The 26,892-nt window shown below is 32.5% G+C and overlaps 4 protein-coding genes and 1 long non-coding RNA gene across 12 annotated transcripts in view; 2 read left to right on the forward strand and 3 right to left on the reverse strand.

Moving 5' to 3' along the window:
* LOC139782504 (probable G-protein coupled receptor No18) overlaps positions 1-9,996 on the reverse strand; it is a 45,745-nt gene extending 35,749 nt beyond the window's left edge. For 2 of the 5 annotated variants that reach the window (XM_071721536.1, XM_071721534.1), the window contains exon 1: positions 8,709-9,996. The gene's annotated coding sequence lies outside the window, so the exon portion shown is untranslated. The remainder of the gene's footprint in view (positions 1-8,708) is intronic. The other 3 variants (XM_071721537.1, XM_071721535.1, XM_071721538.1) reach the window with 3 other exon arrangements.
* A 4,094-nt stretch (positions 9,997-14,090) lies between these two features.
* LOC139782510 (uncharacterized) lies at positions 14,091-17,138 on the forward strand. 4 transcript variants are annotated; one of them, XR_011720901.1, is made up of 3 exons: positions 14,091-14,384; positions 15,564-16,063; positions 16,210-17,138. It is a non-coding gene; the product is annotated as an uncharacterized lncRNA (long non-coding RNA). The 4 variants fall into 4 exon arrangements; XR_011720900.1 differs by lacking the exon at positions 14,091-14,384 and adding an exon at positions 14,392-14,598; XR_011720902.1 differs by lacking the exon at positions 14,091-14,384 and adding an exon at positions 14,606-15,415.
* Positions 17,139-17,323: 185 nt separating this feature from the next.
* Positions 17,324-20,380, reverse strand: Gen (XPG-like endonuclease). The gene is made up of 6 exons (XM_071721539.1): positions 20,042-20,380; positions 19,572-19,848; positions 19,210-19,490; positions 18,964-19,125; positions 18,721-18,886; positions 17,324-18,638 (listed from the first exon to the last, which is right to left on the reverse strand). The coding sequence occupies exons 1-6, from the start codon at positions 20,197-20,199 to the stop codon at positions 17,409-17,411; spliced, it is 2,274 nt and encodes a 757-aa protein (XP_071577640.1). The 5' UTR covers positions 20,200-20,380; the 3' UTR covers positions 17,324-17,408.
* A 116-nt stretch (positions 20,381-20,496) lies between these two features.
* Positions 20,497-24,870, forward strand: LOC139782507 (ELMO domain-containing protein 2). The gene is made up of 2 exons (XM_071721540.1): positions 20,497-20,728; positions 20,794-24,870. Exon 2 carries the CDS (start codon positions 20,925-20,927, stop codon positions 21,861-21,863), a length of 939 nt encoding a protein of 312 aa, XP_071577641.1. The 5' UTR covers positions 20,497-20,728; positions 20,794-20,924; the 3' UTR covers positions 21,864-24,870.
* LOC139782509 (uncharacterized) lies at positions 22,615-25,873 on the reverse strand. Its single transcript, XM_071721543.1, has 6 exons — positions 25,527-25,873; positions 24,901-25,086; positions 24,574-24,712; positions 24,318-24,479; positions 24,072-24,197; positions 22,615-23,981 (listed from the first exon to the last, which is right to left on the reverse strand). Exons 1-6 carry the CDS (start codon positions 25,648-25,650, stop codon positions 23,831-23,833), a joined length of 888 nt encoding a protein of 295 aa, XP_071577644.1. The 5' UTR covers positions 25,651-25,873; the 3' UTR covers positions 22,615-23,830.
* Positions 25,874-26,892: the final 1,019 nt, after the last annotated feature.

A 26,892-nucleotide genomic window follows, 5' to 3' on the forward strand; every position in this document is an offset into this window, starting at 1 on the left:
CTGCAAATTTTTTGGAAGTTATAATAAGAAAATCACAATTTCTTTCTTTTTAGTGACACTTTTTCGAATTATTAATTAGGATTATATACCAGTTCTTTACTGTGTTGACTTTGAAGGACAGTTTTTGAAGTTATTAAAGTTGAGCTTTTCAACAATTAAAGAAAATAATAATATAAAAATCTATAAGAATAAAATAAAAATAGTAAGTTTGTAAAAATAATACTTTATTATATTTTCACATTTCTATTAATCATCATATATAATTTTTTTTGCATTGCATAAAATTTCCACCTTTTTTTGGATACAATTATAAAAAAATGGTGCAATAAAGTTATCACTTTTTACATCAAGTATTTCTACAAATTTTTTAGGTGTGTCAAAAAAATGCTTCATATCTATATATGATATCTATACATGATTGATAAACCGTCAACCTGGATATAGAAAGATGGAGATACGAATAGAGAAGATATAATAAAATCTTATATTTTACATAATTTTATATCATTTTTAATTTGGAATAAATATATTTTTGAGGAGATATTTTCAGATACGCAATATTACAAATTAAAGTTACGAAAACAGATGGGATTTAATTCATCCCGCCACTAGGGGAAATTTACCTTTACTCTTGCCAAAAGCTTTTTAATCAAGAGATGATGCCCTTTTAGCTCAATGGAAAACGAGATATTTTAAATATCGTATTCCTTGAAGTTCTTCATTCTATGAGTGCCTGACTTTGTATGCCACTTGATAATCTTTGAATATGAAAGACCTCAATATATTTATGAAATATATTAGTTGCAACGTGCTCGGAATTTTGTGGATTCTGACACAAAAGCCTACTTTTTTAAGCAAAGGTATACATTATTAGTATTTTCTACACTCTCTAAATCTGAATCAGTAAATAGTACTGCTGAATCAGTGAATAGTCACTGATGTCAGTGACTATTCACTAATTCAGATTTAGAGAGCAGCATGTGCCTCTGCAATATCTGGCGCAGGAAGCGAAACGTAAAACGCACACGTTCTACATCAAAATGTACTTTAGCTCTTTAGTACGAGTGACGTATACGCATAGACGACACCGATCATAATATAAAATAAATATAACATTGCAATGTATTTTTATTCTATTTGAAAGAAAAACACTTGCTGTATCGCGTAATTTGCTGAATAACATTAAAGATTGACCTGTTTCAATTCAATAAAGCTTATTATTATTTAACACCATGTAGCATGTCAATTATCATGTAAACACATGTTATGACGCATCGTAAATTTTCATTATAATCATATAGCGATCGATTAAATCCTAACTTTACGTTCTCATGGAAAGTAAATCGATACATAAATTATTAAACAGCTAATCAAAATGAAAATCAAAATATTACAGTCATGATAGTACTCCTCATTATAATGCCAAACGTTTGTCACATAATTACGAAACTCATTCTATTACGTTAAATTATATCATAGTTCAGAATTAAAATAGTAAGATAAGGTGAATTAATTAAGTGTGAAGATAACACGCTTTATTTCTTATAACCGTACATTTTCTTCCCTCCTTCACACGGCTAACTTACTTTCATAAAGATACACATAACTATGCAAAATTGCAATTTTTTATTCCGGTGCATAATAACTCTATCACACTATTTTTATTAATATTAATTATAAATCTCATTCATAAATGCAAAAAGGTATTTAAAAATGCAAAAGATTTCGGATTTTTTTTACATTAGTATCGAGTGTTGAATGATTAAATATAAAGCATTTAATTGTTTATTACTTGTAATAAAATGCTCTACGAATTAAATAATTATTACCATCGAATAACGTATATACAATAATCTTGATTCTGATGATCTAAAGAACAATAATGACAATGATGACTTAATTTCCCATAATTGCGATTACTTGATCAAAGTCAATCAAGAAGATTTTTCGAGTATTTTTATATAATTTTTAGTTTTCTGAGAAAAGATGTTCTACTACTTCTAGTATTATATTTCTTATTGCTAGCTCTTGACGAGTTATACGAGCGACTCGTATGAAATTCTAGGACTTCGCTTCTAGTTACTTCTTTTTCTGTAACTTTTCACGTGCACTTGTAACTTTATATACCAATATATGGTACGTATAGTACATACCCGCACCGCTTCAAATATCGAACTAATTTTTCTGCACTTTAATCATTTTATTTTACCTACTCAACTGTAAAGTGAAGTCTGTATAATATTGAATCTTTTTTAAATAATTAATTCTTTACTATTTTAATCATTTTAATAATTTTTTGAATCTAAATAGAAAATAAAATATCCAAGTTGATAAAGCATTATGTGTACAATTTTATACTTACATTGTATATATTAATTATATGTATATATGTTATTATATGTATACGTAATCTATATAATAAAATAATAGACATAAATAAATATCTCTTTTAATAAGTACACATTTGTATTGTGTATATATATTTCCATATACAAAATACGAAGTATTTCTTATTTTCCCGATTTCGTTTATGACAAAAAATAAAAAGAAATTTTATTAATAATTCATGAGTCATGCAGAAAAGGTCGATGCGATATCGACGATGCGTATAATAATTTGCGATGAGTCAGATAGAGAATTGTTAAAGAATTTTAATGAACAGTCAAAGCTTCTTATTTGTCTCTTTTGTGACAAGCGCTATTTTCATTTAAGTCGACTTTTCTACTACCGCAAAGTACATAGTTTACACTTGAGTGAAAAGAACTCCTTCTATTGTCTATTGTCCTCATTTATTTGTCTTTATTCTTCGCTTGTTGCATTCTCCACTGTATCATATCGTTTTATCTTATCGTCCTTCCGATTCAGCTACGATAATGAATATCTTGCTATTCTTGCTTGCTTTACAATGAATATATATATATGTCGTTCGTAAGTCACTGTTATTTTTATTTATAGATCGTATTTTATCCGCAATGTTACAGATTGTTATAGATTGTAATCAGCTTGGACATTTCGTAGCTGCTATTATTTTTCTCATTTTCTAGAAACATAAATATTGTTAAAACTTGTTAAAAACAAGTTCTTGTATAAAATGTTATGAACATTATATATTTGGGTGTGAATATCAGCTGCTCTTTTTAATATATTGTAATTAAATGCAAGCAACAATCGTTGTTTGCATGGAAAATTTTGTTTATTAAACTTCTTTCACAAGTATTATCAAAAGTCGGGCCATGACCGCACATAAAATTAATTTAATTTAAAAAATGACAGATTTATCTGGCTTTAATAATTGGCAAACAACTACTGTATATAGAATTTTCGCATTGTAATCATTAATTTCGATTGATAATAATGTATTCTTTGTTTAAGTTATTTATTATACAATTTAGTAAATAATTATGTAACGTATATTTTAAAACAAAATCTTGTTGCTACGTACCTATAATGTCTCTTATTAGCTTTAGAAAGTAAAAATTTAATACAAAGTAAATAGGAAGAGTACGATTTACGATACATTCAAAAATATGTATTGAAATTACTACTAATTATTTTATGCTTCTTGAACAATGCATACAAATTATCAAAATCTTGAACGTGTCGACTTTATGTGCGTGTGTATTAAAACTTTCACCAAGACTTCGCGCAATTAAAACTATATTGATTGTTGATAAAGTACCCGAACCAACCATCAATAACTTTCCAGCAAATTGCCACCTACACCAGCATTTCATGTACTTATCACAGGAAATCGATTGAAGAGCTTTATCGACAGAATAATTGCACTTAGCAACATTCCGTTCCTGGCACAGCACCATCTCTATCAATTTTCTAATTTCTATTACAATGATTACAGCCGAGCCTTTCAAACTTATCGAGTCTATTGTCGTAAAGTTAATAAGATGTGGATAGCATTTTTGATCCCGATTGAGTTCATATAAAAACTTTAGAAATTACTGGATGATATTTAAGGAGCATCCGCAATTAATACTCATTTAATGTTATCGAATTTCCTTTGTAACTTTTTTTATTTAAGACATTTAAAATTGTAGTAAACCTTAATTGGTAGAAGATTGTGTGAAATTATTTAACTTTGCGATTATGAGAAGCACAGAGCGCCCCCGACAAAATACCGAAATGTTTCTAAATCTCTGAGAAATCAATACTGTTTTTATAAAATTTGTTATTTTATTAAAAGCTTTTATATTTCGTTTTGACACAGATTGAATTTCTCAATCAAGAATTTATTGTTTTATTTAGTTGTCTAATTGCGAATGTATTTTAATTAATTGGCGTTTAATTTTACCAAAAAAGAACCCAATGTTATTATATTTACATGAACCAAAATAGATTAATAACGTAATGTCTTAATTAAATTATTATCATATTTCTTTAAATATAATTTAAATAAAATTTCTTTAAATCTAATTACTGACATTTTGTCGGAGAATAGTATAGATAACAACAATACAAATGTCAAATTTTTTATATTGTTTCGATCAACTTTAAATTATTTTTATATTAAAATGAATCAAGTATCATCCTATTGATAAAAAATTTATTATAAAATTGATTTTGCTCTAAAATGCCAGAGGAGCACATCTTCAATGCTTCAGAATAATAAATCACAAAACCCTTCTTAAGGATAAGGAACTTCTTGCTTATTCTTATCACACGTCAACTTTGTACTTTAATATATTCGAAAAAAGTAATGCTTTTTAGAAAACTTATAAATGCATTAGAAGCATGCACATATCTGCCATGTGTCAAACGAGATAACGGGGTACTTCGAAAGAATATCGTCACCGGATCTTAAAGTAAGATTTTTCTTAAAACAATGTACAGCGCGAACCGCATGCGCCCTGCGAGACACGAGATTCTCTTCTTGTGCAGTGAGAAATGTGCAACGGCCGCGCGAATAAAAACCAGTGTCACAATATAAAAAAAACCAGGCATCAGCATTAAAATGTCAAAGAGCGAATAAGTATGCTCTGCGAGATTACTTCGGTATAACAAAAGATCAGCACGGCGAAGTGGAACCTATAATGCAACTGCTCTTGACTGTGAAACGAAGCTGAACGTGTTTAATCAATTAACATCTACTAATACAGCAATACTTCGACATGTCCTTATTCTGCTTACTCGATCCTCACGTAAGCTTACATTCACTAGAACATCAAAAAAAAATCGTCGCTATAACAAATATGTACATATGTACATATCATAAAAATTTGAGATCTACTTGAATTGGAAAAGAATAATTGGAGAAGAATAATAATCGTAACAAATAGATCACTACAAGAGACATGAGAGATAAAAATCGTCACCCTATTCCAGAGTGCAAGAGTATCCGAAGTTCTTGTTCTTGAAATCGATATCTGATAGAGTTGACGTAAAACTCGTGTCGATTTATAACTCATACTTCATACAAAGTCGATTTTTCCTTGACAAAGAACAAACAACTTTTAAAGTATAAACTATTAACAAAGAAGAATTCTTCAGAAAATTCAAATATCAAACCCATGCGTTAGTTCTTCATCTTTACAATTTTAACAGAAACAGATAGTTCACTACATACTTTATCTTTATTGATGTAAGATTAATTATAACAAAATTTTTAATCTTATAATTAAGCTAGCTTTTTATTATTGCAAACTCTAATTATTATATTTCTCTTATACAATTTTATTGGTTCATTTCTCTCTCAACAGTAATTTAATTTGCTGGTACAAAAATATTAATTTTAACTTCATAAAAAAAAACGAAAAGTTACTCTTTTTTATCCAGCTTTTATTAGAAAATTAAATTTATAAATAAAAAGGAATATAACGTAATATGCACGAGATACTTGATATAATGTTAAAATATTTAATAAAATAATATTTAAATATTAAATACTGGACATCTTATGCTCCGCATCGAATACTTCCACGTGATTTAAAAGAATGATATGCAATGTGCGCTTCGTTGTCTTATGTTACACGAAAAAAATAACAACAAAAATTCTTAACATAGAGTATCTTTCCGTGTCAACTATTCAAGCTTGTATCTGGCATGTGTTATGCGCCAACACGCAAGCTAAAAATGCATGACAACTATAAAAACATGACATGGTCTCGTATAACAAAAAACAACGCAAACCCGATGCGTAAAATCATTTCTTTTTACTTCGCGTTTTTAAGTATTTATTATAGCGTTACTAGGTATATATGTGTATAAGAAAACACTCTTTTTAAATTATGCTCTGTGAAGACTGTGCTCCATGAAAGATAAACTTTTTCGTAACGGAAAAAAAATATACTGGAAAATGTATATTATATAATACGAGGTGAGAGATACTCAAATGAGTATGATGCAAATGAGTATGATGTCTAATGAGTACGATGCTGTGTCTGGAAATAAAAACCAGCCCAGCGTGAAAGTAATACTTATTACGTACGGTCGGCTCATATTTTTACCGAATATATCTTTCTTCCGATTTCAAATTATCAAACACATTATTTCTATAAAAATTAAATTTTATGAAAAAATATTTGTTAAAAACTTTTTTACAACTTAAATATTTTTAGAGATTGTAAGACAGTTGGTTCTCAAAGAGATAAATTACAAGTCTAATGAGAGTAATAACCAGAGCGCACAAATTACCTTACAATTAATAGTGTAATTTAAACAGATAAAATTAGTAATCAAATCGAACATATTTCTTTCTTACTATCTCTAACAGAGAAAATGATATGCCATATAATTTAACGAAGTCAAAGCGATAAGAATCCTAGTTTCTGAGCAGAAGAAAAATTCTTGTGAGTTGAATACTTATAAAGTAACTTTCACTTTTTTTTAAATTGCATTTCTTATATTTTGACAAAACATTAGCGATCAAGATTTCGTATATATTGCATTATCTTTCTAAAATTATATGTTATATTATTTTTAATCGATTTTCGCTTGAGGAGAGTTCAAAATTACAAATTAAAACGATTCGATTGGCATAAAATGTAATTAATTCATTTAAACCATGCTGTCAGTTACAACGTTGTTTACGCGCACCATTATTTGCGCTTTGGCTTTATTTTAGCACAATAATTTATTTCATTAAAACTGTCTCAAATCAAATAATTTAATAGTTTTAGCAAATTTGATCGTATTTTTTCTGTTAAAAAATATTTTTTTATTTATTTCCATTCGTTATTATAGTCTCTGTTCTTCTACTTTAATTTTTTTATTAACATATATAATTATATAACACATGTTCCGCAACGTAATTATTGAATAATATTTAATTTCTGCTAGCACAAGTTTTTAGTCAATTACTGGCCAAGATCTGCACTGAGATTTTCTGTAAATAAAACGAAGATAAATAAGGACGACGGGATTAAATAGTGGAGAAACAAGGCAAATTTAGGAGCACGAAGAAGCGAAGAATAGAAGTAACAAATTTAGTTGTTTGCGCGGTTGTGGTCCAAGTTCGTGAAAACACTCTGTTCAAACAGCGTCGGACATTATGGAGGTGACGGTAATAAATTTACAGTAATTCTTCAAAAACCCGATGAGCATGCGATGAGCGATTTTGCATAAAAGTACGCGCAATTCATGTAAATGCGTCGGTCTTTCGCGCTCAAGTTTCTTGCATATTGATTTTAATTCAAAACTCGCTCGCAAAATTGTGTCATTAATGATAAATTGTTCGCGAGACTGATGATCTCTCGTAGAATTTTGAATGCATTTTATAATTAAACCGATTATTCTAAGAATAATTGTAATTAATAATTATTGTAATTGTGCGATTCGCTCACAGCAGATGAATCATTGATTCACGAAACACATTCATTTATTACATTCATTGATTATACGCACTTGTGAATAATGACTGAGCCAATTTGTAACAGCAATTATTTTTGCGAAACAATTTTGCTTGAAGTCTGTTTACTGTACAGCACCGACGCGCCTCGACTACTAGTATTCCGATTCTTCTTAAGTAAACGGAATGCCAGCGCCAGGGCCTCTGATAATAGATTAGGGATTCCTCGAATACTAGAATGCAATCTCATTTCAAAATCGCGTAAAAGCAATCGAGATTACAACACTCAATTTCATTTCGCGACACCTGTTACACTCCAGCCATAAAATTGTTTATTATAGACTTAAATCTCCTAGTCGCGCTGTGCTTTTGATGCTAGGACAGTGAAATTTGCATTTACAATCTGTCAGCGTAGCAACTGCTAACACAGAAAATATGAAAATTGCATTACGGCATAATATTCTAACATGATAATTTTCCCACGGGTTACTCGGGTTATCCGATTAATTACACACAAGCCGTAACTAATTCAATTTATGTAGTAATAAAGGGCACGTGCAAACTGTATAACCGGAACACATCAATGTTCGTTATATGTGTTTAGTTTGAGTCGATATATTTCAATTTTTTTTAGTAGAAAGCAAAAGGACTTAAACATTTTAATGTTATCTAGAAAGCGATAAGAAAGTATCAGCATCTTTTGTATGTCAAACTGACTTTTTAATCTGTGTAAGATTTTTTAATATCTCTCTTTCAAAATTTTAAAACAATTTATACACACATATTATTGTTTTAAAAACTTTTAAACATATAAAAGCCTGACAATATAGTACTAAACTAGATACAGATTTCAACTATATAGCTTATGAATATTATAATAATATTAAATATGTATACGTATACAACTTACCAGATGATAGAGAGCCAGATTCACATATACTGATCACAATTCATTAAATATGATAACTCAATTTGAAATTAATTAATTACGTTATTGACATTAAATGAATAGCTTCATGTGATTAAATAATCTATTCAATATGTGTCATAACATTTATTGCCGCAATAAATGACGCGTGAATATTATAGATATTACAACATAAACGTCAACGTGTACCGCCGCGTTAATTGTCCGTATGCTTTCGCCTTACAAGACTTCATTAATTAAAGTGTTCGCGATATATCATGGTGATGAGTCGACATCAAACGCACCGTATGTCGTCCGTAAAATATAGTCTCATACAATATCGCATATTTCGCAACATAAGCACGTAATATGTAATATCCGAGGCGCCGGCACCTTCAATGCGAGAATCAGTGCGGAAAGATAAGTGCACATTTAAACGTAAGCATTATATAATTGTGATTAACATAACTTTGTGATTTATAAAAAATTAATTTTGCACGAAAAATATTTAATTTTTAATTAGCGCGATACATTTTTACGTGTTATTAAATTTTTTATACAAACTAAACATTAATTTGCGTTTGCGCGCGCATTAAAAATTAAGTTAAATATCATTTAGATCTTTGACGCACTTTCTATCCACCGTTTATTATCAACTTTACGTCCTATGTAAAATACTCAATGTTTATCTCAATGTAAAATATTATTCTTATTTGTAACGTATACCGTCTTTAATATTACAAAATATTATCTAATGATTCATTTTATTATTAATTTATCAGGCATTTATCCTTAATTATCTGCGATAAATTTATCTATTTATGTGTTATCTATTTACGTTACCATTATCTTATCATCTGCTAGCGAATAGTTGAATTAATAACAGCGTTTAAACAGATACTGTCGGCATAATTAATTCACTAGCATGTAGATATGCGGCTAATTGTCTTCTGATGAGCATTCGAAATTCACAATCCGTCGTTTGCATTACATCCCGGTTGAGCATACATTTGTCGCGATACGAGTGAAAATTAACATAAATATTTATTGCCGAATTCTTATTTTAACTCGCCGTCTTCGTCTTACGTTTTAATTTAGAACAATTATTAAAATTATCTTTGTTTTGATTTAGACTTTTTTGCACTTTTGCAACAATAAATTGTTAAATGTATCATGTAATCATCAATAGTGATTTTCTGTATAATTTTACAGTGACTGATTTCTCATGGAAGATCGCACGAACTTGAAATTTATATTCGGGACATTCGGAAGAAACGTGTTTTCGGCACGGAGATCGCGCGCGTACTGAAAATCCCAGCAACCACCCCATCGACCCTCACTATCTGCCCTCGTTCCAATACAGACAACGACGTACATGTAATGCGCGTACGTATAAAACGCATAAGCTATATATTTGGTGTTGATAAAAGTAAGAATCTAAGAATGCATTTGCAAAGTCGAATGTATCCCCCTTACAAATTTATATTATTTATTATTCTCTTATTTATATCGTTTCTCTCGATTGTAATAACGAACGGGAAACATTATCTTTGTACCATACAAACAATAAATATATGATTACAATAATAACCACGTACAAAATGACCGATTATCCGATTGCAATTATTAAAATCATTAATTATATATCAAGTATGTAATCCAACTTATAAAAATTTCATATTTTCACAATCAAATAATTTGTATATATTATATAAAAAGAATTAAAATAATAAAATAATTTTGCTATTATAATAATATAACTCTCTCTTCTATTTATTATTACAATAATAGAATTAATCATGCTATATTTTCAGTTAAACATACAAGTTTATGATATACAATTCGAATCATTTTTCTAGAGTCGATTGTTCAATTAAATGTGAGACACTTTGGAAACTTACTCGTGCTGTGCATTTAGTTATCAACCGCGACTGTAACAATTTTGTATTCGCTTTACGACAATTATATTATCTGTTGCCTATTCAAAAGATCGTGTTACCCATGTTAGTTTAACTACGTTGATTAAGTTGAAGAAATAATTCGAATATCAATGCATCAAAACAAACACTAATACATAGATAGACAGATAGATTGACATTATAAACTACAGATAACAAAAACAAATTATTTTGTGTAATTTGATTTGATAATAAATGAAAGAAAACGGAGAAATATTACTAAATTTAACAACCATTAATCTCATAGCATTTTATGCAAAACATTACAATAGTTAAGGAAATAAAGACTCTCTTTATTTTTAGTTTACAAGAATCTCTGCATTATATAATAGCTATTTTATTTTCTAAACTAAGTTCTACAGTGCAATCATGATATTACTAATATAAAGTACAAACGAGAGAAATATAATATCATCTTAGCCTCAATAAGACGGTTAATGTATTTTAAACGATGATCGGAGCCAGATATAGCGCAGGTAGTCGAATAGTCGGAAATCAATACGAAGTCTACTTAAGGACTTCGTAAAATCCGATTACCACATTGGATGTTCCATACTTTCTTATAAATGAATTATATTAAGGTCCATCTCTCTGAGTGATCTTATAAACGTTTTGGAATCGTATTTCAGGCTCACTTGAACCGTTCAGTCCGCTTTAGTGTGATCTTTCTTCGTTATTTCGTTACTCTCTCAAACGGTCATTGTCGCGTCCACATTTAATAACGCTTTGGGTCGAGAATAAAAAGGATATGATATCGGAAAAGTGTCATGTTATCACTCGTAATTCTTCAGATCGGATTATCGTTTAACAGCATGTGTACCAACAAGTAATACTGATCGAGACTTAATTTCACCTTTGCTATCTTTTTCAGTCTATGCAAATGTAAAACGTTTTGTCGAGATTCCGAATCCATTTGCTTGACCCTTTCAATGCTAAATTAGGATGCGGCCATCGCTGTGTGCTGACTTAAGAAAGGCAATTTCAAGCACTTCAGAGCGATTGGTCCACAAATAGATATAGACACGGAAGAATATTAAAAGTTTAATAATGCCTTCCAGATATCATATATAATCAACTTTTCAGTCAGATCAATGTTCTTTTACATACTAACTCAAAGATAATAATTTCCTCGTAATAAAGTTTCGTTGTTTGTACGGTACATAAAAAATAGATTTATGATCACTGTCACATGAAAGTTTCAAATGGCGATAACTAAAACAACAAAAACTTTAATAGAATTGTTGAAACAGTAAATCACGAAGAATCCAGTAGACTATATACACGAAGCACGATATTAGCAAACACTGAAGTAAAATTTGTTTGTAGTATAGTACGATCGATAAACTTCTCAGCAGTCTGACATCAACTGATTTTGTATACTGACAGCCCCATTTCCTTTCTTAATACGCGAAACATGAAATTTGTATATAAATGTATACAGCAGGAGGAAATTCATAATTGACTGTCGAACTGTCGAAAGAATTGATAAATTGATAGAAATTCCATTAATATTATTATTACAGTCGACTTAAGAATTCAGTCTCATTCGAGGTCTCATTAGACAGTCTCATTAATATCTATCACTATAAGAAATCACCCACAAAATGAAGCTCTAACATACCTATCAAATCAGGATTAGAAAATTGCACAGCACTATTATAAGTTGTAGGATGTAGAAAGTGATTTGCGAGATTTGTACCTCCTGGTACTTGCTATTGATCCACGGTTTTTCAATAATTCGCACTTCGTATAAAATATATTAACAACACATATAAATATCACGTATTTAAAACGAGGTATAAACTAATAATAAATATTTTATTTCCCTGTTTATCATTTAATTCACGTAGATTCAAAGAAGTTTATGAAGAATCAATTTACTTGTTCGTATTATAGCAATCAGTATTAATATTCTGTATCTTTTACATATTCTGTATGCTATTAAATATATTCGTGATATAGATATGTGAGTTTTATTACGAAAAAATTGCATACATATATGAAAACGATATAATCTTTTATATTTTGCTTTAATTGCATTTGCAGCTAAAAGAGATTTTGTATAATTATGTTGGAACAAATGTTGAGTAAAAAAGTACCACATGTATGCACTGCCGACAATATCGCTTTTAATGAAATATTTTTTTTTATTACACGATATTGTCCTGTGTGCTGTGCACTGATACTTGAAAATTACATCAAATTTTATATTCATAGTTTTTCCGACTTAAAGAAATTGTGCTAAAACAATTTTCTTTGCATATATGTATGTATATACAGGGCATAACTTTAAACAATCTGTTAAATTCAAAATTCAATAATATTCACTAAACTTGCAAATCCGTCTCAATAACAACTATCTTTCTCTTTCATTTGTTATAAGAAGAACAAATTCTACAATACATACAAATAAAATTCGAAATTCAGTAATTTCTATGTGGAATCGCTTTTGATATATCGATGCTCGAGATTACCATTTTGAATACTTGCGAGAACATTGTATATTTATGATAATAAATAAACGTTCAATCTTTTTGTCAATCCATCAACGTTGACTCCACAATCCTGGGTGGGTTTTGGCCTGTTCTAAAGATTCGATCTTCTTTGTGAAGATTCACAACAATAAATGTTTCACGTGAAGTGGTTGTTAGCCACTCCTAATTAGGAGAATCACAGAGATTTCTGTCAGAGTCTCTTAGTCTTTGTTTGTGTGAATTAAAATAAATTTAAAAATCCTATAAATTGAGGAATCGAATCCGAAACCGCCACAATTACAAATCTGCCACTTTTACACATAGCCAAGCGGCATCCCGTTTGATCTCTTTGTTAAAATACATTTTTTTCCTGACTTTTAACTGACTTTGAATGGTCTTGAACGATGCATAATTGTATACGTCTTAAAATACTATATTAACAAGTAAATAAAAATATATAATTCCAATTTTTAAAAAAGTTGATCTTAAAATGTTCTTGTCCTTATAAACAAAATTATATCTTCTCTAAGATGTTTCTCTTAAAATCAAACAAGTTTAAAGCTTTTTTTTCTGTTACTAAAAATGAAAGAGTTATTCAGGTGACTTATTTTAAAAATGGGGCCCGATTCTCTAACGAGAAACGCATACGCAAACTCTGCTCTAACAGAAAGGCTGCAAATTGATTGGCTATCGCACAGTTTTTAGCCAATAAGCTTGCAGCTTTTCTGTTAGTGCAGATTTTAAGCCTTGTGTACACGATACTAGAAATCGGTCCGAGTTTCGGTTTAAGCCAATCAACTTGCAGCTCTTACAGAAAAGCAGCAGTTTCATTGGCTTAAACCGAAACTCGGACCGATTTCTAGTATCGTGTACACAAGGCTTAAGCCAATGAAACTGCTGCTTTTCTGTAAGAGCTGCAAGTTGATTGGCTTAAACCGAAACTCGGACCGATTTCTAGTATCGTGTACACAAGGCTTTACGCATACGTTTGTCGTTAGAGAATCGGGCCCGTATCCACGATGCTAGAAATTGCTCCGAGATCTCGGACGGAGAAAGAATTAAGCAATGACATTTGAACAATTCGGCCAATTGACCAATGCGATTGGTCAATTCTTTTTCCGTCTGAGATCTCGGAGCGATTTCTAGCATCGTGGACACGAGGCTTTAAGGTGCTTTTTCATGCTGACGCTCGACCGGACCGGTGGTCCCGGTTTGTCGATACGGAACGTCAGATATGAGTTTTCTCGGTACTTTTTTTTCTTTCTCTTATTTCGTTCGCGTTAATATCAAATATATCAGGCGAGCGGCAAGTGGTGTTTTCCACACAGGAAAAAATAGCGTCGCTAAGAATAACAGTTAAAATTCATTCTTACATATTTTTTGCTCGCTAATACACCACGCGCTTGTCGACATTGTATTCGACAAGTACTTACCGCACACACATTTGTGCAGTTTCATCCGGTAAACAAAAAGCTACTGTCCGTAGTGTCCACAGTATGTCAGCAAACTCGATCGGAAATATTCGGAAATCTCTGGAAAATTGGCGTCAATTGTATCTATATAACGGCTCTTGCCACGTGCGCCTCACGTGGCCTCACGCATGAATCCGCCATGATCCCACGTTGAACTTTCCATTCAGGCTATTTGATATCTTCGTTACTACGTGTAATATCATAAAATATTTCATAAAAATCATTACCATACAATATTTTATAAAAATATTTCAAAATTATGTATTAATGTTTAAATATTATGTATAATGTAGGTACCATTGTCGTGGAAACATTGTTACACCTTTTTCTCAAGTATTATTTTCTATGATAATAAATTTATAGTCTTGTGTATATATATATATATATATATATATATGTTGTAAGCAAAATTATTAGTTTCGACGATATGAGGCGGTCCACGCAGCCTGTACCGAAAGTTTAACGTAGGACAGGCGACGTTAAGTATTTTGCCAACATAATCTGATTATTGGCAGACGCAAACGCAGATTCTACTCAATTTTTGCTGCCACTCTGCGTCAAATAGTATAACAAGTGTATGTCAGTCTGTTTGATTTTTGCCATCATATTTGGTTGACAAACTTTGCTATATATCTGCCAGCGTGTATTACCATCAATATCATATATGTCAGATTCTGTTTCAAATTTGTGGCCATTCTGCTGACAAAATTTGTAGCAAAGACTTTACAGGAATCTGTTCCTGACAAGCTACCTGGCTCTGTCCAGACATGTTTGTTAAAACAAGATACTCCGATATTGCCTAATATGTATGCTGGATATTGAATTAAATATTAATTAAATGATAATGTATTTATTATTTATATCGTTTGTTAAGTATACATTGAGTAAAATTGTTGACAAATTGTTATTTCATTTAAATTTAAGCATCTATTGATATTTATTTCTTCTTTACAGGTTTATAATGGAATCTTTATAAAAACATATTAAGAGAGAAAATGACTGAATGCAACGAACACTTAAACTGCGCGAGAGGAGTGGATGTATGTGGAATATATACAGAGGCTTACTTAAAAGAAAGAGTGAATTGTAAATTAAGAGGGATAGCCTCAAGACCGAAGCATCCCGAACATGTCAGTTTTGCTGCGAGAATAGCGAGAGGGATGGCCTCAGACCCGAAGCATCCCGAATATACCAGTTATGCTGCAAGATTAGCCTCGTTCGACAGATGGCCTAAAGCAATGACGCAAACTAAACAGACACTAGCAACTGCTGGTTTTTATTACACGGGCGATCAAACATTGTGCTATTACTGTGGTGGAGGATTAAGGTATTGGGAGCCAGAAGATGATCCGTGGGTAAAGCATGCTAAGTGGTTCGCATATTGTCCTTATGTGATTTTAACTAAAGGGACGGAATTTGTAAGCAGCATTGCTTCGAGAACGGATATCGGAGCAGTGAGTATTTAACCAAATATATTATTAGAATTGTACAACTTGTATATTCGTAATAAATATTCCCATCTATTTAAAAAATAATGAAATAATTGTGTTGAATATAATAACATTAATTTTAAGTTATTTATTTATTTATTTTTTTTTAGGAAAACATATTATTTGCAATTAAAAAATTGGACGAGAAAATTGGAGAAAAATATTGATGCTGAGAGTATTGCTAGCGGAAGCTCTCAAAACTCGATCTATTCTGAAGAAGCTAATACTGCAGAAGTGCCGTATCAGGAGAAGCTAGCAGCGAACAACAATCTGTTTAATAGCGAATTCGGGCGCTTGCACTAGTGCACACTGAGTGCGCACTAAGGCTTGTTTATAATCTATTCTTATATTTAAAGTCGCTTAAATACACATTTAAAAACTTTTTAGCCAATAAAACAATCTGTAATATCTATACGGATGCTGTACAAATCATTTTATAGACTAAGAAGTATTTAAGATGATCTGTAAATATAACAATTGATTAAGAACAAGCCTTAGTGCGCACTCAGTGTACACTAGTGCAAGCGCCCGAATTCGCTATAAGGTAACAAGCCATGCAACATGGAGCCATGCAAAATTTGCTACAGTAGAGAAGTACGGATCTTATTCATGCCGTACGGACATTTATTGGCGTGTGCGGAGTGTGCGAAAAATATGAAAATATGTAGCGTAATAATCATGTCATAAGCCTGTTGAACATACTATACAAGTGTACACATCTAATAGTGTCTTTATCCATGTGATAAATAATCCGCGGATTCTGCTATAAAATTTTTTACTTATTACCATTATAAAGACTGATAAAATTAAGATTTAAAAAAAAGACTGATAAAAGATTCCGCGTGTATGTATGTACGCTACGCGTCAACGATCTGTCCTTTCCTGAGATAAGGGGGGAACATAGAAGCCTAGAGACGCTGTTGATTACTTCTATTAAAATCACTAGAACTTTGGTGTGTTTCCCCCCTTACCTCAGGAAACACCAAAGGAAAACTTTTGTAAAATATGGGAAAGAACTGAATATAGAAAATTTCTATAAGTCATAAGATAATATTTATTATAAAAAAAATAGGAAATATAAGAAAATAGGTGGCATACCAACCTAAGATAATTTAATTTAAATATCAAATATAAAAAAAAATGTGTGTAATATTGAAGTATCCTATCTGTATTGAGAGACTGGAGTACACATTATATTTTAAAAACCAGAATTTAACATAGATATAATACGAAATAGTTATTTTTATATATTTAAAAACTTTCTTAAAAATTAAAAACTTTGATTAAAAAGTACATGCTTTATATAATATCACGTATCTAAACATATGCTTTCGTTTTCGGTTTGATCCATAATACTTTCAAAATCGTTATTAGTTTGGTCCATAATATTTTCAAAATCAAAGCTAAGTTTCTTTTTTATTTGATTGCTCGTCGATAAAAACCTTTGGCTTTGTCCTATCTGTATTCTTTGATTAATAGGAATATATGATTCATTAATATCGCCAAATTCATCATCAGAGCCTGATTTCTGTTTTTCATTCTGTGTATGAACATAATCTTCTCTAGTGTATGTCACAGGTTCAAATTCATCAATTTTTGTACATCCTTCTATAACGTTTTCTGTAGACTGGCTAGTAGATTCTATAGATTGGCAGTTTGTTATACTAAATTGGAAAGTTTGTTTGCCACATATATTTTCTATTACATGTGTTACATCTATATCATTATCTTCATTTTCGCTCATAAAGTCATCAGGAGAGAGTTCATTAAACATCTTGTCATATGTGTTATTTAGCTTTAAATTTAACTTTTCTACCTCTAGAACTCTTTTAAATTGTGGCCCACGTTTCATTTGTTTTATGTTCATGATTGCAGCATCTTCAGGTACATCACTTATTTTTAACTCGTTCACTCTGCTCGAAATATTTTCTCGCTTTGATCTTTTTGGTGTAATATTTGGTGTAATATTCATTTTTTCAAAGGACTCCTCTAGGGACATTGCATGGTTTCCAGGTATAAATTCATCAATCTTCCTATTATTTTTTTCTGATATTTTCTTCTTTACTTTCTTTTGCTTTAATTTTGTAGTATCTCTTGTTTCAATATCTTTATTATTATCAGTTGTTGTAACCTTTTTTCTCCGAGAGTTTGCAGGTTTTCTTTTCGTTTTTGCGTTCCTAGTATTTTCATATACCTCAACCAATTCTGGATAACACTTTAGAACCAAGTCTTGTGGTTCAATACTTGTTAGTAAACTATCATCTACAGCATCATCATCATTATTCTCTTTTGTTTGCTCTTTATATTCATTTAGCATTTCAATTACAGTATGCTCTTTCTTCCATATAATTTCATAACTGGCTGTAGATTTAATATTACGTATCTTTTTTATATTGTCAGGAATAAATAAATCTGTCATGGAGAAACGTTCATCAGGTGTAAGATCTGATAGATGTAAGAGCTGCCATCTAGTGGTTAATGTAAATATTTTTTCGAACGCATATTGTGGTTCCCAACAGACATATTTGTTCATAAAGTCCTGATAAAATAGAAAGTTTAGACAGATTGACAAAGTAATTTTTATAATTTTAACATTATAGCACGTGTAGTAATAAACTTACAATAAATTGTTTGGTTTGAGGTTGTTTCCATTTCATATCTAATTTAGTTGGAACTGAATCCTTCCTGATAAGAAATTCATCTATCAATTCCTGGTTTGGAAAATTTTCATCATGGAGTGCCTTCTTTCTTAACGATACCTCATTTAGTATCAATGCCCTCTTTTCCCTGTACATATAAAAAATTATAAATTATTATTCCTAAATATACGTAATACTTAAATCTTGTAATTATGTAATTTTTACCTGAAATCATCATTACATTTCCTAATAGTTCCACAATCAGCACAACCCGATTTTGTGTGCTTTTGCAATTTTCCTGGGTGACCACACGATGTACATAAATTTGGATTTAACAAATTTGACTCAGCTCTGTCCAAACTTCTGTCAGTTCTCCAATCTTGAATCCTGAAAACAAAAAGAAAAAAGAAAAATAGTTCACTTACAATCACAAAATTTGATAAATTCTATAAACATGCAATATACTCAAACCTTTGTAAGACATCTTTCTCTCTCACAGTCTTGAAAAATTTTAAAGCAGCTTCCTTTCCAACACCCTTTACTCCCTCATCATAGTCGCAGCCACATAGCAAAGCTAAAGCTATCATTTTACTTCGTCCTATGTTCAACGTATTCTCTATTTTTTCCATACTGTACACGTCTACAGAACCACCTGTACAATTTCCTTGGGCAGTCATACAAAATTGTCTGTACACTACTTTCGCCCCGTATAAGAAACAGTCACTGTCTTGACTTATACATCCATCCACGAGCTAAAAGTACATCTTTTCTTTATCTAATTTGTCTAATAATTTGTTTATAAAAAAAGTAGTATATAGTATATATAGACGTACCCCATCTTCATTTAAGTAAGCACACATAGCTTCCGCTTCCCCTTCGCTCTGTATACAAGCAATACCCATGTATCTTAACAATTCTTTGCACTCGTTTAGAACTCGATTAAACTGGGTTCTTCCTCCTTTCTTAATGGTCTTCTTCTCCTGAAATCCATTACGAACGTTGTTTCTTCGTGCAATAGTTTTGTGTTTTATGGTAGGTGCTTTTCCTTCTAATACAAATACTGGAAATATCCCATGCATAAGAAGGAACACCGTACGGAAGTACAAGTTCCTGCAACAAACAATTTTAATCATATAAATATTATAAATTATCAACAATGATATGTGCATTTAAAAAAAAATGTATATTGTATGTCGATAGAGTATTATCCACTGTACTAATCCATTATTTTGCTCTAACGTTATTTAATTAAATATATTTTAACAAATAGGAATAAATGAAATCAAGAGAAGAGCAGATTTACCTGAGATACATCCTCGGTTGAACCGCATTATCGGTGATCGTTTGGGTTTCCACGACCCATCCGCTTAAATCGATCGCGATGGTTTTTCCCTGCAGCTCGTACAGCGGCTTCCTCTCGCACAAAGGCGACAAAATATTCCACAGATCCTTGACGCCCATCTCGCGTCATTGTACTTATTTCAAATCAAATCCCCCAACGTTTACTTTCGCAATCACCTGCGAACGACAGCCATAAATTTTTATGATTATGGAAGATTCACACTGCGTCCGATGTCCGACGCCCAACGGCCCAATAGGAAAGTTTGTTTTCTAGAAATTCTACCTAGTGACATTTTTGTCTCTAGACAGTAAATTCGCTTATTGGATGTCGGACGACGTAACTACAAAGATCAAAAATGGACGCGAGCATGAAAATCCCAAATATTTATAATTTCAAGTGCTAAGTAAACAATTATACGTATATATTAGTTATAATTAATTCCATGAATTTTTTTCATTTTTTTTTTCTTTTTGATAAAGATAGAAAGCTTCTTTCATATATGTAGGAAGATATACAGTAATTATACACACATATATCGACGACAATCGACGTCAAGCGCATAATGCAATATTGATATAAATTACACTGCCTGTGCGTTTATTCGGAGGGTGAAACGTTCGGGACTCTCGGGAGGAGGAGAGAAAGAAGGTAGCGACACGTTGGCGAGGTTATTGGATTCTCTACCCGGTATTTGCATAACGTTATTTACACAGCGAGATGAAAACGAATCGTCGGGATGAGACGACGACCGGCCACGGTGGTACAGGTTAACACGGCGGTGATACGGCGCTTTTAGAGAGACGCTTCTTGACAGACAATCGTCGCGAACCTCGTCCGGGCAGGCATGTTCAGGTACTTCTGGGCTCTGGTGTGCTGGTACTTCAGGCCCCTGATAAAATGGTTCTTGCGCCACACCACGCAGATGTGCGAGCTGCAGAGGATCTGCTACGGACAGCCGTCCGGGGCGCCGCGCGCTTTTGCCGTCGAGGAGACCCTCGGGCAGTCGCGCGACGCGAACATCAGGACCCTCGTCGCGTACCTCAACGACATCGCTGATCACCGTGGAATAACGACGAGAACCGAGCGTAAGATTCTCGAGGATGCCATCAGGACCGTGCTGGTGACCAAGAAGATCAATCCCACGGCGCATCCGGACTTCGCCAAGTCGTTCGGCAAGTGCGTGGAGCTGATCTGGGGCTACCGTCAGCTCTGCGTCGAGTGCGAGGAGCTCAGGAAGATGCCGTACAGCGCGGATAATCCGGAGCACGAGCAGAAGCTGCTGAAACTGTGGAACCTCCTGATGCCGTACGAGCCCCTGGACGCGAGGGTGACCAAGCAGTGGCAGGAGATCGGCTTCCAGGGGGACGATCCCAAGACGGATTTTCGCGGGATGGGAATCCTGGGATTGGAGAATCTCGTTTATTTTGCTCAAGAGTATCCTAGCATGGCCACGCACGTATTGTCCCATTCGAATCATCCGCGTTACGGATACGCATTCGCTATAGTCGGTATAAATCTCACGAGCATGGCTTTGAAATTGCTGAGGGACGGCAGCGCTAAGACTCATATATATAATTCCTCCAAGACCCTGCCAACGATTCGTGCCTTTCATCAGTTTTACTGTTATCTATTTTATGAATTTGACGGATTTTGGATCGAGTCCAAGCCTAGTAATATGATGGAATTCTCGTCGATACAAGAAAAGTTTGAAAACAGTATCAGAATGGCGTTAGCTAATCCATCAACGGTTTTCAGGATAAATATGGCGGTTGACAATATTTAATACGAAATACAAATTGCCTTTTATTTGTAAGAAACAAGACCAAAATGGCTATATAAGGAATAAGTACAATTTTTAGACTAGCATATAGGGAACTTATTTTTCGTTGTATATTTTCACAATATTGGCTTTGTTGTGATAATTTAAGTAAACAATTGACTTCTACGTTATAGATATATTTGCTTTTTTTTTTTAAGTAATGTGAGTAGTATCTTGATGTAATATGTGTTTTATTATAGTTCCATTTAATAGATGGCTATACGTTCCTATACGTTTAGCTGTTTCCTTAAATTTTTGTGTATTTATATGTAGAGTACACGCTTGTCACATATGTGATGCGTTAAGTTGCTTAACGAAATTAGAGCTACTGTGTATAACATGTAATTTATATTGATTTGAATAATTTTATTTCAAATATTGTCAACTAAGAGAGAAAGAGAGCAAATCTACATTACACTAATGAAGTTTGAACTTCAGTCCCAAAAATAGATTTGCTATTGAATAATTTACGAGGTCATCAGGTCATCGCAATATCGTGCCTCATGAATTTTATTCTTTAAATAATTCGAAGCATATTTAGAATATTATAAAACTTAAAGAAAAGATATTGAGCTTGACAAGTCATTGTATCACGGAAGAACAATGATGCTTTTAGAAAGTCACAACACTAGAATTTATTATATACGCGCAAATTACATAGGTAAGGTTTAGAATATCACTTTTAAATAATTATGAAAGTAAATTGTCAGATGTGTTCGATATAGAATTGTGTTTTTAATTTATATCGTTATTGCACATTAAAAGTGGCTTATACAAAAATTGGAATCTGAAGATTAGTTTACAATTTTTAGCATCAAAGATATATTTATGTACAAAATTTGTAACAGATATTCTTGTACAATTTGATTATATGTTTTTCTCTCTTCTTTTTAATAAAACATAATCTAAAGATTGCTCATAAAAATTTGTATATGAAAAAAGCAATAAAATCCAAAGTAACAGATATAATAATGTACAATGGACATAACGTAATATCATACAATTAATGGAATGTGGCCGTCTTGACAATAAAAGTCTTTTCTTAACAAAACAGATATAGACTATGTTTACACGTCATCATTAATCGAGTTTAATAACATCAGTAATTATAACTGCTGACATAAAATGTATAGTTAAATCGCTAGTTAAATCCGGTTTTATAATATCAATTGTTATTACATCCGTTGACGAAGAGAAATGTGTAAACGTTGAGTTATGATTGCATTGCCAACTTAAGATAAAATTGCAAAAATGTATCTGCTGCATTTCGTTGACAAGATCAAAATTTCAAAATTTCTTTGAGTAGAAATAAAATAACATTTCTTCGTGTAAACTAGCACGCGTTTCAAAGTTATAATTACAGATGTTATTAAACTCGGTTAATAGTGACGTGTAAACGTAGTCATAAATCCGCTTAAAGCTAAATTCTTAAATTTAATGATATCGCTTTGCCTTTCTTAAATTTGCTGCTGTTATAGACATTGTCTCTGTACATTACATACTATATAACTTTTTGGATATATTTCTAGTAAAAAAATATATTTTTTGTGAATCAATGCAAATATTTGTGTACATTAGATTATTATGCAGAAAAACACATTTATCTTCTCTTAATCTTCAAGATAATTTCAATTATTAAATATATTCTTAATTTTATATCATTGCACGTATACTAAATGTTGTAATTATACTTTCGCGCGATGAGATAATCGAATTTCTCAATTATTTCACCAAATTTGCAATTTAATAAATATTTTTAAAATATTTTCGAAAAAGACATAGATTTATAAAAATATTATAAAACTTAAAATTATACTTTTCACATATGTGCAATAACTTAATGTACAATCAAAAATTATTTTCAGCACTAGACAATAGTCTGTACAGAGAAACATTCGTAATATATTTTTGGCAGATCAAATGCAATAGATTTAGTCTTCTTTTTCCTCTGGAGTTTCATCCGATTGCATACATTTAATAGCTGCTAGAACAATAACTAGTACCCCAATGCAAATGCTAGTTAGCTTGAGTATCCACGGGTTTTCGTAGAGAAAGGTTAGAATTATTTTTGTGTATTCATCACTGGAAAACAATATGATACATTAATGTGCAAACTTACAAATAAGTTAAAACAACAAATTTATAAGTAACTAAACGGGTCTTTAAACTTACAAGAAGCTTGGAAGTGGAGGTACTTCTTCTGGTCTTATATCTTTGTACCATTCTTTAGCAAATGCTATTAAGGAAGCAATATCGTATGTCGTCGAATCGTACCGATACATTTTGCCATGCCTAAATCTGTACAAGTAAAATGCATTAATCTATGTCATCTTTCAATTTGTGCTTATCCCACAATGCATTTATATAATATAAATATCGTTCAAGATATCAAACATTAATTTATATCTATATGCTTACAGCATAAATTGTGGAGTATTATAAACATTAAATCTCCTGGCTGTGGAAACCCCAGTTGTGGCTTTATTAACAAGTGCTACATTTAATCTGTGTTTAAGTTTGGCACCGACCGTTTCCCACTTTGCCATCATGCGCAAGCATTGTACACAGTCCGTGCTGTAACTGATATTATAAACCGTGATTAGAATGTACTGCCGTTAGTTATAAAATGAATGAAATAATTTCTGTAGATGTAGACATAAGGCCCGAGACTTACAACATAACGAACCAATCGCCAGTCGTGGCACCACTGCTTGCTTGAGTTAAATGCTCAAATGTGTCGTCCGTAAGTTCCTTTACTGTGGGTGCTTTATTGTCCGTAAACGTATTTATTATGTCCTCGTCCTCCAAAGGTCCTGTGGAAGAAGATGCAACATAAAAATCTATAGTGCAACTGCAGATTTACGAGCACAGAAATAAGAATATACGTAGCGACATATCATAAATGTATACGGGATAATAAAGCATGTACTATCACAGAGCACAATTAAATGATTAAAAAATCTAATTGTAATCCAAGTGTAATTTCTTGTTAAATCCGTACCATCGTATAACAAGGGAATCCCATGTCGGAAAAACAGTAGAACAGGTTCTCTAGCATTGCTATATAATTGAAGTAATTGACTATCAACAGTCTTAACAACCCATGCGGACATGGCATCGACGAGATCCTCCCGCAAGTGAGCCAGCTTTCTTTCATACGTATTGCAGTCTTCACAGTCATTGGTTGCTGCAAATAAAAGCATCGCCATTAGTAATTGTAAGATTTGTAATATTAAAGGCAAGTCAAAGTTGTTATCATGTATTCACGGTTAGGAGGATCGTAGCGTTTCGCGGCTTACATAATATTAATAAAATATAAATGATTGAGAAAATTGCGTGCCTTTTCGAGAGATTAACTATAGCAAACATTTTCTTTCAGGATCATTAGCTGAAGCGAAAATTACGAACTACAACATTCCTGAGGGATAAGATCATGGAGCCTTGTGTCAACTCCAATTTGCAACATAAGAATATAATAATTGGGAAGTAATATACATAAATAAAATACAAATGACATATAATTAGTATCTCGCCGAGCAATATTTTCCTCTTTTCGCCTGAAAAGCTGCTTGAGAACGACAACAAAGCAGAAAGCAAAGGGGAAAAAAAAGAAAGAAACAAACTTACTAAATAGAACGATCACGTATTTTTCGACTTTTATGAGATTCAGGAGTTCCTCGTCGTGCACCCGCTCGAGGTGCGCGGCGTGCGCGCCGGATAGGATGCATATCGCAATTAGGAGCACTAACATCGTTAGCTCGTGTGTGGAGCACGACGGTTTACGTATTTACGTACAGATGAGACACGTTCACGCCACGCCGGCGAACTCGTGGTTCCGTGTTCCGTGTGCCGTCTCCCGCAGTCTCCCGTCCCGCGTCCCGTGGCCGGCGCCTACGCTGGCCTACGCCGTCTACGGTCGTAGTCGTAAAACAAACGAGAGGGATGCTGGCAAAGAGGGAACGCCGATCCGTCGGTCTCTATCGGTCACGTGATACCCGCCGGCGGCCATATTGCGGATCCGATTGGAGAGAGTTGGGGACGTTGCCGAATGTGTCTCGGATGGAAACCGGTGACCGACGGCGACGGCGACGCGGTAAGCGTCTTATATCGAATATAATAGCGATGTATAATAACCTCACGATACAATTTTCGACTTTACTCTATTTAATTATAACTTTCACAACTTTTACCTCATTACAAGATGCTTCTAAACGGCGTTTTTATCAGCTTTGTGTCACAAATCTGTAAGTACGGTATAATTAACGAACGTAGGTATATGGTAGCGTGCGATACAAAAAATCGCCCTGTAGACGATATTTGTTGCAAATAAAACATGTCCCGTGTACGCGTCATTCTTTAGTTAACGAAAAGGTAGGATAGTCACATAACGACAGAATTATTTTCACGTTCGTATCGTGGTCGTAACAAATCGGTGGCGAGATACGGTTATTTATACCCGGGGGAAAAATAAAATGAAAAAATATACCGTAGCGGCAGATTGAAGAGATTAATAAAATTGGAAATAGAGGTTTCGTTGGGCGCGAGCGGCGTATAACGTTTTGTATGCTGATGAATCAATAGTCCGCTGAACTTTGGCATGGGGAGAGAAAAAAGGGCGCCGCGCCAATGATATGTAGTCGATAGATTTTGATAACCATCTCCCGTGCAGAATCCTATGGACCGTCCGAGAAGAGAGGGGGAGGGAGATGTAAAAATAAAAACAAATGTTTGCTACAGCACTAACAGCACCGAGAATCTTATACGGTTGACTCATGTAATATCAGTTTCGCAATTTTTAATATTACCTCGTTTCATGGATATATGTACATATATCTGCGGCATATTTGATTTTTATAAAAAAATTGCACTTCTATTGTTATCCCTCATGTTCCATGTATGAATAATAACTATGAAAAAAATGCAGTATTGCAGTAACATACTGGATATTTTCATATTTCTTTGACAAATCTTTGGAGTAAATAAAAAATTTTAT

This window comes from Temnothorax nylanderi, unplaced genomic scaffold (assembly GCF_030848795.1).
Source record: "Temnothorax nylanderi isolate EJ_2023f unplaced genomic scaffold, tnyl_v1.0 TNYL_tig0419_pilon, whole genome shotgun sequence".
NCBI lineage: Eukaryota > Metazoa > Arthropoda > Insecta > Hymenoptera > Formicidae > Temnothorax > Temnothorax nylanderi.

What these genes read in the sequence shown, in the direction of transcription:
- LOC139782507 (XM_071721540.1), top strand. Translation starts at nt 20,925, where the DNA reads ATGTTCAGGTACTTCTGGGCTCTGGTGTGCTGGTACTTCAGGCCCCTG.
- Gen (XM_071721539.1), bottom strand. Translation starts at nt 20,199, where the DNA reads ATGGGCGTCAAGGATCTGTGGAATATTTTGTCGCCTTTGTGCGAGAGG. An exon ending in CAACCGAGGATGTATCTCAG is followed by an intron (nt 19,849 to 20,041) that starts GTAAATCTGCTC and finishes TGTTTGTTGCAG; the next exon opens with GAACTTGTACTTCCGTACGG. An exon ending in GAGAAAGATGTCTTACAAAG is followed by an intron (nt 19,126 to 19,209) that starts GTTTGAGTATAT and finishes TTTTGTTTTCAG; the next exon opens with GATTCAAGATTGGAGAACTG.
- LOC139782509 (XM_071721543.1), bottom strand. Translation starts at nt 25,650, where the DNA reads ATGTTAGTGCTCCTAATTGCGATATGCATCCTATCCGGCGCGCACGCC. An exon ending in GATTCCCTTGTTATACGATG is followed by an intron (nt 24,713 to 24,900) that starts GTACGGATTTAA and finishes CTTCTTCCACAG; the next exon opens with GACCTTTGGAGGACGAGGAC. An exon ending in GGCGATTGGTTCGTTATGTT is followed by an intron (nt 24,480 to 24,573) that starts GTAAGTCTCGGG and finishes TTATAATATCAG; the next exon opens with TTACAGCACGGACTGTGTAC.